This window comes from Vespula vulgaris, chromosome 5, assembly GCF_905475345.1.
Source record: "Vespula vulgaris chromosome 5, iyVesVulg1.1, whole genome shotgun sequence".
NCBI lineage: Eukaryota > Metazoa > Arthropoda > Insecta > Hymenoptera > Vespidae > Vespula > Vespula vulgaris.
The window spans coordinates 8380847-8396465 of NC_066590.1; the positions used below are offsets into that span (position 1 = coordinate 8380847).

The 15619-nt window shown below is 34.7% G+C and overlaps 1 protein-coding gene across 1 annotated transcript in view; it reads right to left on the bottom strand.

The window, feature by feature from the left end:
- The window catches only part of LOC127064002 (alpha-mannosidase 2), a 192300-nt gene that overhangs the window by 32781 nt on the left and 143900 nt on the right, over positions 1–15619 (bottom strand). Inside the window, exon 4 of the mRNA XM_050994452.1 lies at positions 1563–1655. Coding sequence (XP_050850409.1) covers positions 1563–1655 — 93 coding nt within the window. The remainder of the gene's footprint in view (positions 1–1562; positions 1656–15619) is intronic.

Genomic DNA, 15619 nt, shown 5'->3' on the forward strand with positions numbered 1-15619 from the left:
CTAAGGTAGAAGATAGAAGATATAGAATAGAAGAAAACTTTCAAAAATTAACTTTTTTTTATACAGTCAATTATTGATCAAAAATATATTTGTTTTATTATTTTTTTGTTTTGTTTTCTCTGGATGTCGAAGTTACAAAGAAGAAATGAATTCGAATAAGTCGTCAACTCACGCTCGGTGTGACATCAAAGAGAGAAAGAGAGAGAAAGAGGGAGGGAAAGAGAGAGATAAATAAGGATGCGTTTGCTAGGAGGCGAGCTGTTCTTTCGGAAGCAATGTGAATCCCAGATTTTACACATTCCGTATTTTCCACGCGATTACCCATACGGATGCGGAGCATTCGTTTTGCACGCGTAATTATCCGCAGACTTTGGCACAAGGCCACAATAAGATGTATCCCTCGACCGTAATTTTACCGTAAAAAGGAAGATTTGAATTTTCCGTAAAAAGAAGAACAAAAAAAAAGACAACACGAAAAAGTTTATCGATAAATACAAATTTGATATATTTAAATTCGATCGTCGAGTTATTCCTTTTTTTTATATTTTTGTATTTCTGTTTCTGTGTCCAAAGATACTCACCGGGTCAATTTTTGTTAAAACAAAGAAATAAAAAAAAAAATACGCGAACACAATGGGTTCTGTGTTACGGTTGCATGGAGTCGTAAATCTTCAAGCTAGCGTTAATGCCTCAACAAAGAAAAGCTCGAGCATGTAGAGCTTACTACTACTCGGCGGGACATACCCAGAAGAGAATGACACTAAGGGTAGTGGTAGTGGTAGTAGTAATAGGAGTAGTAGTTAATAGTAGTAGTATTAGTAATAGTAGTAGTATTAGTAAAAGTAGTAGTAGTAGTAAAAGTAGTAGTAGTAGTAGCAGCAGTAGTAGTAGTGTATAGTAGTACTAGTAGTAGTAGTGGTAGCAGCAACAGTAATAGTAGTAATAGTGTAGTAGTAGTTGTAGTAGTAGTTGTAGTAGTAGTTGTAGTAGTAGTGTAGTAGTAGTTGTAGTAGTAGTGTAGTAGTAGTAGCAGTTGCTTGCGGTGGTGTAGTGGTGGTAATCGCGTGGCGTTGCCAACTCGGAGATATTTTCCGAGTCGTTTGTCTCCCTTGACGCGAGTTAAGTGGAAACTCTTCCTTATAAGCGATATACGCAAAACCCTTTATAATTCTTTCCTTCTTATATTTTTTTTCTTTTTACTCGTTTTTGCCGAAAACGAAAAGAAATGCGAACGAGAACAATTGGAATTTTGTCTATCTTTGAAATCATCGTTTATCTTTGAAACGCTTATCCCTCTCAATCTGAATGAATTTTTGTTCTTTCTTTTTTTATTCGATTGATTTAATATAAAAAAATAAAGAAAATGAAAAAGAAAAAGAGATAGTATATAATATAGAAAATCTTGTAGGATTTTTATTAAGGACTTTTATTAAAAGAATAATCTAACGCAAGATAATTTATATCGTTGACGGCTATATTGATAATTAATTAGTTTGATTAAGTTATCCAGCTGATCCTCTATAGTCTATGTCTATGTCACAGCTGTTAGATATACGTCTTACCTTCAAAGGTGGCCTCGTGGGATCTTTCCTGAGTTCAGCGTAACGTGCCTCGAAGCTATCGTCCCAATATTCTCGACTTCGCATCCAAGATGGCTGAAAAAAGTATAGAAGAATCGTTAGGCTCCGTCCTTAAATTTTATTAAAAAAAAAGAACGAAATTTTCGCAAAATTTACTTCGCACGTGTTTGAAGTAAATTTGTTTTCCTTTTCTTGTTTTATTTTTCTTTTCGAGTTTCTTCCTCAAACATATGTGTCCATGCGTAAGAACGCTAGGAAGTTTATCTTTTCGATAAAAATCTAAAAATTTTCAAGACTTTATCTTTTAATTTAGAAAAATCAGTTTTGATGTTTTATGATGTGGATTTTTATGGACTTCGTTACATAGACGCAGAGATTTGAAATGAATTTTTACGATCTTACAAACTTCTTTTTTTTCTTCTTGTTATTATCGTACAAGCTTGTTTCGAGCGAAAGAAAAATCGTTGAAGATAAAAAGATAAAGGATGAGAGAGAGAGAGAGAGAGAGAGAGAGAGAGAGGGCAAGAGTTCGTTAAACTCATTAAAGCGTGTCACTGGATTTCCGCGAACTCTCGCGCGAATTAAGCAATGAATGTAAACTAGTCAATTAACGTTGGTAATTAATTTACTTAGAAGTTTATTCCCCCGGTCGTACTTTCTTCTCTCTCTCTCTCTCTCTCTCTCTCTCTGTCTCTCTATAGTTCGTGAGATGGATAACACAGTCTCAGGATTTCTACGATGGCTTTTCCAGGATTCGATTTTTTTTTCTGGGAAGAAAAACTCATTTTAGCCAACAAATTAAATGTTAAGCAAACAAACAAACATCAATGTCGTATCGACGTTTATATTCCATTAGGACGTTTATGTTTACGAATTGTTACTTCTGTTTATTCAACCATATTTATCAACTATTTAATCACTTGTTCTGACAATTTATTAACGGACAAGCGTGAAGAACTTGTTCAAATAAATTTACAATAGACTGATAGGTAGTCGAAATAATTTTTATAAAAATTATTTCGGTCAATGCGAAACGTAACGTCTATCACGAGAATTTTAATAAATATAGATAATTGATATATCGAAAATACTTTTAAAAAAATAAATAAATAAAAAAGAAAGCAAGAAAAAATATAGATATCTATTTAATAAAACATTTAATCAACAATTGTTTCACGTTCGAAAATTTGTTCTTATTGTAAGAACGAGGTGTTGCGACAACACGATTTCTAGATTTCGATTCCAGAGTTCGATATTTATTGACAAGTTTCTTTTGTACTTGTTAATGTGTTGTATTGATAATGCTATTTTTTAAATTATTTATGAGTGAACACGAACTAGTTTAGAACTAGTTTGTTCAGTGATTCTGTAACTTCTGATTTACGTTTAACTGCCGTCAGTACTAATGTTCATTTACTTAAGCGAGAAATGTCTTGATGTAGCTAGCTTATGATGTTGATTGTAACAGTACTTGAGAGTAACTTAAAAGTTTCTGAGAGTAACTGTCGACATCGTACTTAGCCGTACAATAGGTCACCTTGTCAAGGAGCTTTTTACCTTCTTATTCTTCTTTTTCTTCTTCTTCTTCTTTTAGAGACATGAGAATGGAGTTCGATAGAAATAATGCGACCTAATTGGTTGTCGAATTTGAAAAGAAATCTCCGCCATTATGGTCACGAATTGAAGAACGCATTCGTAAATATATGATGAATGTTTTCTCTCGTGTCCGTCAGTCTTATATGTTAATCATATATTTTATGGTAAAAATCTTTTATATGCAAGAATTTTCAATGGATATTCGACAGGAGCTTTCTTTAATAGTTTTTTTAAATAATGTTTTTTTTTAATAGTCTTTTGTGTATTTTATGAATTTATATATTTTATATTATTTTCGTTAGAAACCATATTAATAAGTGTATTTTATTTCTTCGTGATGAACTCATTATAAAGAATATGAATATTTATGAAATTTTTTAAGGAATGCACTTGTCCGTTTGTAATCTTTAAAACTATTTGTATAAAATACATTTAACATTAAAATACTATGGACTTATTTTCGAAATATTATCAATGACATATGATTATTAAATGATGTGGTCATCGGTTTACATATGATATTTGTTAACAATCGACATGCATGTCACGTCATTTCAACCGAAGTGGTTAGAATAATTATTAATTAGAGATGCTTATGATTATTATAATACTCCTTTTTTTCTTTTCATTTTCATATGTTTGCTTAAATAGATATATTAAATATATATATACAAAGAGAAAGAAGAACTGCGTAATGTCAAGAGATTAGTATATTTTGCAACAAAAAAATGAGAGAGAGAGAGAGAGAGAGAGAGAGAGAGATCGAATGTAGAAGTAAAAAACAGATGAGAGGGAAACTAACCATCTGTTTTTATAATAAACTATTGCTTACTACAATTTAATTCCTAAATTAATTCTAACTTCAGATTACATACGTAAAATTATAATTTGTCAATTGTTCGTCCTAGATCATAAATAGAATCGTTAAACCTCATTGATTTGGATCTTACATACGAATCGTCCGACATTGAAAGCACACAATAGTGGGAAAAAGTTCGAGAAAAAAGATTCGGAAATCCTGAGAAAGATAAATTGAGAGCGCGAAGAAGGGAAAAGAGAGAAAGAGAAAGAGAGAGAAAGAGAGATAAAAAAAAAGGAAAGCATGGTTGGATCGTCATTTATGCGATTCGATGCGGTTTAACGCCTCCCTCGAGGGGAAAAAGGACGAGGGTGCCCCCAAAATCAGGATTTCTCTCAATCCCGTCGTACTTTTTTCTCCCTCTTACTCTTTCTCTCTATCTTTCTCAACGAGATATCATCGAATAATCCCGAGCTTGACCGTTCAACCCCTACGGAGAAAGGAATTTTTTTTTCGATGCTCAGGGACGACGAAATCCCCGTCCTTGCTTTTGCTCCGCCGAACTTTAGTCCTTGCCACGATTTTTTTTAACCCATCAAAATTGCTTCTATGATCTCGTCCTTTTACTCTCACTCCTTCCTAATTTCAACTCGATGCGCGTTCGCGCATACACACACACACGCGCGCGCGCGCACACACGCACGTGCACGCACACACGCACGCACGGACTCTGGTTTATTTTATCTTTCAAACGATAAAGTTTCTGTAGAACAAGATATATGTTTGTTTTTCCTATTGAATAATTCTGCGAAAGTTTGTTGTTATTTTTGTTTCATGTATTGTTTTTTTTTATACTGTGTCGTGTATGTGTGTATATGTGTGCGTATTTCACTTTTGTTTGTTATTATTATTATTTTAACAATCTTAGAAATCCTTTCAGAAATTTCAGATTTTTTATAATCAAATGAGAATCACGTTCTGAATATTTGTTTAAGAATAAGAAAAAAGAAAAGGAAAAGATTAATATCGAGACGATTAGGAGAGGTTTCGTTAATAATTTTCGTTGAAAGATATTTCAATAAGTGATTGAAATAGAGAGAAGAGAAAAGACTAACGCAAAAACAATGTTTTATCTCTTATATTTATGGCGAATTGGCACGAAACGGAATTACACGATATAAAAGAATAAGAGCGAAAAAGAAAGAGAGAGAGAGAGAGAGAGAGAAAGAGAGAGAGAGAGAGAGAGAGAGAGAGAGAGAACATTTCTAGGAACATAGAAGCTATACACTGACACGACATTGCTGTTTCTGATCTTGAGAATAGGAAGTAATGAGGTAAAACGAAATTGGAATTCACGGAGAATCCGATCCTCAGCTGGCTACTACACACGTTAAATCAACACAGAGAGAAATCCTTTACCAATGTTCTCTCTCTCCTTCTCTCTCTCTCTCTCTCTTTCTCTGTTGCTTCTTGCCACGTATATGTGAATCTACCAGAGGAATACACAGTACATATATATGTTAGAGTAAGATAGAGAGATAAGAGGGATAGATAAATAGATAGATGAGAAAGTGGGAGAGAGAAAGAGGAGGGGGGAGAGAAATAGGTAGATAAGAAGTTGTTTGAGTATCTAGAAATTCGAAGATCCTTCACGTTTTGCCTCATAGAAGTCTCAAGATAATAAACCTTGCATACTCTGTTACTTCCGATTATCGTTAAATTTTCATGGTGCATTCCCTCATCGAGCAGAATATCTATATGCATATATTTACACATCTATATTGAAGGGTATTCGTCTATAGATATAAATCGTTTAAATATCTCGCGACTGACAAAAGTACATGTAAAAATTTTTTATTTACTTTTTTACTCGTTTTTACATTTTGGTATTATGTGAGTCAACGTAGTCTTTTTTTTTTAAATATATACTTATAATTTCATTTATATATTTGTATAGTAATGGTCGTTTAGTAACGGCACATAGTAAGAATTTTTTATTAGATGTAATTTCGATTGCAAATAAAAAAGAATATATAAATATGCAAAGAGGAGATTTTAGATATTCATAAAAAAAGAACTATATTGATCTTCATAACTACAGTTTACGACTAAAAAAATAAAAATCTTTGACAGCTGAATCAATAAAGAAGCATTTGCTTTTATTAGGACTAACAAAAAGATAAATTTATAAGTTAATCGTTATTAAATATATTTTTATCATTTTTAATTATTAAGAAAGAACATCTCAGTTTCATTTTTAACATATCATATGTAAAATAGAAAAATCGGAAAGATATTGCTATATATTCCTATTTTCTATAATACATAGTTTCGATATTATTTTGGTAATAATAATTCGGTAAAAATTGATAAAATTACCGATTCAATCAAAACATAACGATATTACAAAATTTAGATAAATATACCTATAAGACAAGTAGATAGAAATATTTTATATCACAAGATTTGACATGACTGTTCCAATTTTGTTAAAACTTTTTTTTATCTTTTATTTCTTTCTTCTTCCTTTTCCTTCCTTCTTTTTAATTAACGTTTACATCGAACTTAATCAGCTTTCAAACGAGATACCCATTTGATGGGATTTGAATCGTGGCATATTATACCGTAATACATATTAGTCGGCTTTCACTCACCGCAAATATTACTTTCTACGAATTATTATTCATTCGTGGTGGCGATAATGCGTTCTGAAGTGGGCGTACAGCCACGTAAAATCGGCTTAACGTCGAACAATCGATGGAATCGGTATCGATTAGGTCGAGCTTGTATTATCCAGATACTTAATTTGTATTATAAAGAGAGAGAGAGAGAGAGAGAGAGAGAGAGAGAGAGAGAGAGAGAGAGAGAGAGAGAGAGAGAGAGAGAGAGAGAGAGAGAGAAAGAGAGAGAGAAAGAGAGAGAGAATAGGAATAATGTACGAGAGTTGAAAATCCACGTTATTTACCGTACATCTCGCAACAGCACGCTAAAATAAGCTTGGTTATTAATTAATTAGCACGCATGAGCGACGATTTAATTTGCATCAAATTGCAACGCTTTCGCCCTCTTCGCTACGGGTCTACCCAAAGCCCTCGAAGGTAAAGCCGTGCTAAATGGAGTGGGAGTGAAAAGGGTGGACAAGGGTGGGGAAAGAAGGGGTTGTGTAGATGGGTGCAGATTGTGGGAAGTGGAATTTCAGCAACAGGATATCATTTTCATCATGAGTATTCTTCTACCACATGACATTGCTATGTTAAATCTTCAGTGTTACGATTCGTTTGTCCTATCATGAAAAACTGTAAAATCATAAAATTCTAAAAATTGTAAAATCCTAAAAATATGTCAAAATTCTAGTTTTTTCTTTCTTTCTTTTTTTTTTTAACTGTCCGTTTGAACTTTCAGTTTCAACAAAAAAATTGTTCCGAGTTCTGCGAAAGAAAATAAAAAAAAATGCTGTACGTTTTCAGCTAAAAAAAAAAAGAAAAGAAAAAAAAGCAGAAGAAAAAAAAAGAAAGAAAAATTTCAAGATTTATCTTTCGTTATACCATCTCCTTTTTTTATTATTATTATTATTCATATCGAACAATCGTTTTCGTAGCATTTCAATGTCTATCGTTTATTCCATAATTTTTCGATACTATTATTTTACTCATTTTTACTTCTTTTTTTTTCATTAATCGTAAAATTCAGTTATATTTTTTTTTTATTTCTTTTTTTCCTTTTCCCTTTAATGGCATACCAGCGCAATCACATTAACTTTTAACTCGGGAACATTTCAAAGGTTAAAACGGTAAAATGAGAGAAATAAAAAAAGGAAGAAAAAGGTCAAAGGGAGTGAATAAAAACGAACGTAATCGATGAACTGGTCAGTCGGCTTTACCTCCCACAAAACAGTGATCGCGATATTGATTCTGTTTGCCACTCACGGCCGCGCCCGGATAAACATTTATCCGATGAGGACGATATTTTTGCATAACTCGAATGCAACCTGCAGAATTGATGCTCTTCGAAATTGGTTTGTTTGAAAGGTATACAGAACGATACATTTGTTAGTTTTTTAATGGTTTCGAGCTATTTAACCACAACACTTAAGTTTATAAATATAATGAAAAATTTCGATTAAAAGAAAAATGATCCTTCGAATTTGTTCAATATTTATACAAATGGGGTATGTTATAAAAGTGAAGTACGAGTTTTCTTTCTTTTTTTTATTGCATCCTTTAAATCCAGTTTGAAAAATATCTCTTGGAATACATACAATGCGACATGGATAAATATATGTACATATACATATATACATATATAAATATATATATACACATATATATACATATATGTATATGTATATATGTGTGTGTACATATATATATATATATATATATATATACGTAGAGATTCCCGGGACTAGAAACTGTTGACTTATAGACGACGATAAATATCGTTGCTTTTATCGTCGTTCAAGACGCTGCCCGAATTTATGAGTATCACCGTCAACTTCATCATCACCTACGTCGAAAATATACAGAAGAAGAAGAAAAAAAGAAGATGAAGCGGTAGTAATAATAGTAGCAGTAGTAGTAGTAGTCGTAATAGTAGCGGAAGAAAAGAAAGGAAGACAAATCGAAGGGAAGAGAAATCGGAGAGCATCTAGAAATAAATAATGCAAAGTTGCTAAAGCTTAAAGCGAACAAGTAGACGTGAGAGATCGTAGGTCTTCAAGTGTGAAGAGGAAGAGTGAAAGAAACGGACTCACGGATTATGTTAGAGTGAGCGAGATAGAAAGAGTTCACAAGTACTACAGAGCTTACGAAAGGGATGGAAAAAGGACAACGAGAAAGAGAGAGAGAGAGAGAGAGAGAGAGAGAGAGAAAGCAAAAGTGGGAGTGAGAACGAAGCATATGATTTATAGCTACGATAGTGGCTAGCAAGCTAGGAAATGTATGGAAATACATTCCAAGTTAGCTAGGAGGTTCGAGCTAGTGCGAATGAATAGCCGAGGGTGAGTAAGAGTGAGAAAGAGTCAGAGATAGATAGATAGATAGATAGAGAGAGAGAGAGAGAGAGAGAGAGAGAGAGAAGCTCTCAAGACCGGAAGTCTGGCTGTTCTTGTCGCACGATAGCCAGGGTGTAGAGTGTAGAGTGTAAACGGTAAAGCATTCAGGTTGATGGAAAACCACGCCATGAGATTAACAAGAGGACAAAGCCGATCGACTCGCCATCAGAGAAGGAGTGCCAACTTTCGAGAGTACGAGTTAGCTCAACGAGTTGCATGACGTAGGAAAATCCTACTCGCATGCGTCATGCAACTCGTCGTGAAATCGAATGTGACGGCATAATGATTTCTCGTTTTTAGATAATCTTTAAGAGTATTCGGGTAATCTTTAAGGTTTTATGGTTTCGCATACATAATTGATAGGGGCAAGTGGAGGGAATGAGAAATTAATTATTTTTTCTTTTCAGAATTATTCTTTTCTTTCTCTCTCTCTTTTTTTTTTTTTTAATTTTGACAGATTCGACAAAGGACGAAATAAGAATCGTCTACGAGATATATATTCGCGTTTATGTTAAATCCAGAATCGTATTGAATTATTTCTACAGTTACATGTAATATTGAAACGAGTAATAAAAGTTTCCTAGAAACTTTTTATAACGGACCTCTTGGTATCGTTTTTATAATTAATAAATTACAGAATCTACGCCAGCTCGATTACCCTCTCAATGACCTCATCTCGAGAGTCAATCTTTAGAAATATTAATACGATTTAAACATCTCCGACGGGGCTTGTCGTCCTAAAAGTAATCATCGAAGCTCTTTCTTGCTTGGAGCTAATCGTGAAATAAAGCACGGTCTTGGTATTAGATGCGAAGATGCTGAAAGACAGAGAGAGAGAGAGAGAGAGAGAAAGAGAGAGAGAGAGAGAGAGAGGAAGAGAGTGGAAGGGAGAATTGGATAGCAGAGTTAATCTGGATGGCAGACATTTTTCTATCTAACGTTGAGATCTTCAGTGAGGGTCCTTTCTAAAGGGCTCGTCGATTATCCACCGATCAGCCACATTTCCTCGTGGGGAAGCTTATCCTACCGACGTTAATTAAACATAGGAAAGCTTTGCTCCATCGAACCACCATTACAGCTTTTCTCTACCTTATACCTTTCCCTTTCACTTGGGATTATCTATCGAAGGATTCATCCCTTGCACCGATCGATCTCTTATCTCGCTTTCCAACCTCCTCTTAACAAAATTAATAGTAATCGACTCTTTTCAATTCTATTCTTGATAAAAGTAATGTTCAATTGTCGATTCGTAATAATAAATTAGAACATTATACCGTCGCAAAATTATTATTATTATTATTGTTGTTGTTGTTGTTGTTGTTGTTGTTGTTGTTGTTGTTCTTCTTCTTCTTCTTCTTCTTCTTCTTATTATTATTATTATTATTATTATTATTATTAGATGTGAGCGATATCGTCTGATCAAAATTAATAAATCAAATAACAATTAAAATTTAATTACTGTCGCTGGTTAAAAAAAGAAAAGAAGAAAAGAAAGGAAGAAAAAACTTGTAACACAAAAATCGATAATAATAAAATTATCGATATTCGATTATCGTAAATAATCTAAAAAAAAATATAAAGAAACAAAGTGTTCGTCGTATACGATAAACGTTCTCGCGATCGAGGATAAGTAGATTCAGTGGAAGAGATCAACGTTCGAGGAGACGTATTGGCTCCTTTTGCTCGTGATCGGGGTTGGTTGATGCCTTTGCGGCTTCTATATTCTGTGTGTGGTATATATATGTTGAAATAGGGAGGTTAAACGCGTGCGTGAGGGTCTTGTGTCTCGAAAACTGTCTCTAACCGAGACAGCATGAAAGAGAGAGATAGAGAAATAGATAGAGAGAGAGAGAGAGAGAGAAAGAGCGTGAGAATGTATGTGTATGTATGAGAGACAGAGACAGAGATAGAGACAGAGAGAGAGAGAGAGAGAGAGAGAGAGAGAGAGAGAGAGAGAAAGAGAGAGAGAGAGAGAGAAAGAGAGAGAGAGAGAGTAACAGATAGTGAGTGAGCCGGACAGGATCGACGAATCGATCGAATCGAACGGACGAATCGAATCGAGTCTCCTGTCGATTCGCACGTTCCTGTGCAATCTATTGCACTCCATAGACCACGGATAGAGTAAGAGAGAGAGAGAGAGAGAGAGAGAGAGAGAGAGAGAGAGAGAGAGAGAGAGAAAGCTGAATTTAGAGAGAGGGTGCTCGTTTGACGTTCGGAGATACTCTGCGATCGATCCTAGCCTTCTCCAACAGTCTATGCTGTCCTCATCCCTCTTTAGCTCTGTCTCTTTCTCTCTCGCTCTCTCTGTCTCTGTCTTTCTCTTATGCTCTTTACTCAAACGGGATTCGATATACACGTATGTATATGTGTATATGTATATATATATTTTCCATGCTGTTTCGTCCCACCCTTGAATGTGCTTCGCGTTTATACGTGACGCCGAACTCGTGTTTCCGACGCTTGTGAGACTCACCTACTAAACCAATACAAGCCTTCGGTTTTCTTTTCTCTATCTCTCTCTCTCTCTCTCTCTCTCTCTTTCTATTTCTCCTCCTTATTACTATATATCGATATTTCGATACACCGTTGAAAGAAACTTTCAATGTCTTTGAATATCGTTAGTCTTCTTCTTCTTTTCCTTTTTCTTTTTTTTTCTTTTATACGTTCTTCTTTACATTATTGCTTAATCTACGTTGGATATATAACGTGTATATCTATATTACAATACAATGTACATTCATTACTTTCTGTAATATATTTTGCTATGCCTTAGTAAATTCTTTTTGGAAGGTACTCCGGTTTGTGAAGAATTAACGTGCATCTCCGAGAGACACGACTTGTCATTTAAACGAGTTGCATCGATAATCAAGAATTCTGTCTCATGTTAGGAACGTACTACTATATCTATAGACTAGATACATATATTCCGTTGCTTTAGTGAAGTTAACGTATACGATGTTAAAACGAACACGAGAGAGTAAAAGAGTGAGAGAAAGAGAGACAGATTTCTTGAAAGAAAAATCAGGTAAAAATGTGACTTTCTCTCTCTTTCTCTCTCTCTCTCTCTCTCTCTCTCTCTCTCTCTCTCTCTCTCTCTTTCAGTGGTGTATGAAAACTCGAGTTCACATTTTAAGCACCTCGTATATCGTTCTGCCCTTTGCAAGCACACAGAGAAACGTTAACCTCTTTGCTTCCCCTCCTCACCATCACCACCCTTTTTTCTTCTCTCTCTCTCTCTCTCTCTCCCCCTCTTTCTCTTTCTCTCTCTAAAGGCGCCCTCCTGGCAGACCACATTTTGCGAGTGCATTACTGCAAGTGTCGAGAAGCGGCAGCTGTCGAGATAAAAGCACTTTTGTCTCTAAAAGCTGTACAAACTTTATACCACTCCGCTTGTACGATCCCCTCTCACTCTTCTATCCTCTTTTTAGTTTCCTCTCTCTCTCTCTCTCTCTTTCTCTCTCTTTCTCCCTTTTTCCCTCCCTCCCTTTCCCATTACATCGTCGCATTACTATTTATTTTTTCGTCCCTTGACCACGAATTGAACGACCAACGCATTACATCCAATTGCTTTATTTCATTGGAAGAGCCGATGTAAATTTATTAAGTCGATTTTATTACGTCACTTCTAAATAAATATTCAGAATTTTCTTATTGCTTTTCTCTGGCTTTTTTCTTTCTTTCTTTTTTATTTGATACGATAAAGCAACAAGTTATTTAACCATTCGATAAAAATTATACGCAATGGGAAAAGATTATTTTTGTTAATTATGAAATTAACGTGAGTTAATTGCAAAAGGGTCTTGAAAAAATTCGTCGAAAGATTGTAGAATAAAGCATTATAAAGGGTGCAGTTTTACCCTAGGGTAAAACGCAAATTAGACTGTCCGCGACAAAATGAGAATCTTAAATATTTCCCCCATATTATACAGATATTTGTGGCGGGAGATTGGAATTCTCTCTCTCTCTCTCTCTCTCTCTCTCTCTCTCTCTCTTTCCCTCTCTCTCCCTCTCTCTCAGTTTTACCCTAGCGATACGACTGAGATGGTGAGATGTGCACGTGCACACGCGCTACTGGAGCAGGAGACGCTTCCGCATAAATTCATCACTTTAATTACGCGGTTTAATTATGATATTTATCACTGGCCGAGCAATTTCGAACAGTTGAGAGAGAGAGAGAGAGAGAGAGAGAGAGAGAGAGAGAGAGAGAGAGAGAGAAGGAGAGAATGAGAGAGAATAGGAAAGACGACGATTGCGATCGATTTATTCAAACGTCGTCCTTTTCGATCGTCGAACGTTTAATCACCCTTTTTTAACATGGAGAAGAAAGATCGGATAAACGGTAAGAGAACTAGTAATTTATCTAGCGATAAAACATCGAGATTGCTCTGTTTAAAAAGGAAACTTAAGTTTGACAAAGTACTCGCGTTAAATTTTCACGCGAGAAATAGAGTAAGATAGAGAAAGCTCGTTTCATTTTTAATCTATTACCAACAAAACGTCTATAATTTTCTATTTTCGAGATAAAAGTTATATCGTTTAGGATCACCTAAGTAATATTTAATCGGAATTCAATCGGAAATCATTCGAGAAATGCGAACTTCGAAAAAGTTCTTATTCGAGATAAAGGGAAAAGAAAAAGAAGGAAAAAAGTAAAAAGGTGGAGAGAAAAATTCCAACGGAAAATCCTAAAACGTCCAAATTTTTTAAATTGAACGATGAAGATAAAGGGAAAAGGAGAATAAGAAAAAAAAAGTAAAAAAATAAGAAAAGAAGAAAGAAAGAAAGAAAAAAGAAATATCGAAGCAACAAACGAAGCAAGATGATAAATCAAAACAGAAGAGCTTGGCACTAGTAGTAGCAATAGTAGTAGTAATAGTAATAGTAGAGTAGTAGTAGTAGTAGTAGTAGTGATAGTAGTAGTAGTAATGCATTAACATGCCGACGTAATACTATCTGCGAAGTAACAATAACGGACGAGGCAGGCATTTGCATAGCACGTTCCTACGCGAACTAATGTTACCGTTATAATATGATATAACGCGTGACGTCATACTACTGTGACCACGTAAATGCAACCAACTCCATTTCTCATCGTTTTAATTACGAAATACACAATCTCAACCAGTGAGTACTTTCATTCTTCATACGATTCTATTCTATATCGTAGTATGATATCGCGTAGGAGCCACTCGATTATGCGTTATCTCTGACGTAAAGCAAAACGCTAGGATTAATTCGATATAAACCCTAGGAACGCAACTAGAAAGATTTCTTCGTCCTTTCTCTGTAGCCTTTTATTTCGTTTATGTAAGTACAATACCATTGAAATCGGATTTATTTCTTTTTTCTTCTTCTTTTTTTTTTAAGACGGATGACAATGGATTACATTTTGCTTTGCTTCGTTTCTTTCTTCCTTTTTTCCTTCTTTCTTTCTTTCTTTCTTTATTTTTTACATAACAAAATGAAATCTATGAACGTTATAATCTGAGTTACGGTTAAAATGAAAAAAAAAAAGAAAAGATATTTAATATATCAAGCTCTCATTAATTATCCATTAATGAGAACGTGAAGAACGTATTAAAAACGTGAAAATATCACTTTTTAGATCGACTAGTTCATAAATTGGATCCTTTGAAATGCTATAAAGTTACATATATCTTTTTTACGAGTAATTTCTAAACACTGTTACTAAACACGAGATAACCAATATCATTAAACGAAATGAGGAGAGGAGATAGAGATAAAGGTAAAAATAGAGATAGAGATAGAAAGAGGGAGAGAACGAGGGAAAGAGAGAAAGAATGATACTATGGGAAGAGACGATGAGAAATTTGATATCAAAGGTCGAACGTTGATTGATCCAGGAAGGGAGTACTAGACAAAGGAAAGAAGGGTACATAAAATAGGAAGAGTGTGGGTGTCGTTATTCGGTTTATTTTCCTCTTCTTCGTCTAATAGCACGTCAGAGGAGACACGTAAACGACTTTAGAGACGACGACAAGGGAAATGAAAGAGAGAGAGAGAAAGAGAAAGAAATAGAGGGAGAAAGAGAGCGAGAAAGAGAAAGAAAAGAGAGAAAGAGAGAGAGAGAGAGAGAGAGAGAGAGAGAGAGACGGTGACGTCGCGACGACAACGTCGACTACGATGGCGGTGAAAGGAAGGCAAATGGGTGCATCTACCGCATTAAGCACTCCACTGTTCTCGACAAGTGATTGACGAAGAGTGGTTCACCGTTTCCGACCACACGAATGCACCAAGATTACAGTCGAATGCGCTTCGAATGCTTATACCCTTTAGCCTCTGCATTCTTTTAAATGATCACACATCGTATCGTAAGTTTAGAGTTCGAATAATTCGTTGCACTTATTAATCGATAAATATGTAGGAAATTAAAATTTGGAAAAATAAGATGATTCGTATCATCCGACGAATTTTCTACGATTTTTTTTTTGTATATTTATAAACAAATATTGATAACTTTATTATGTTACTGTTATTTGTGTAACAATATCGTTCTTATCGAGTTTTTTCAATATCGTTTTTTATCGAGTTTTGTAATTGCCCTGTCAAGATTTTCCCTGTCGAGTTTAT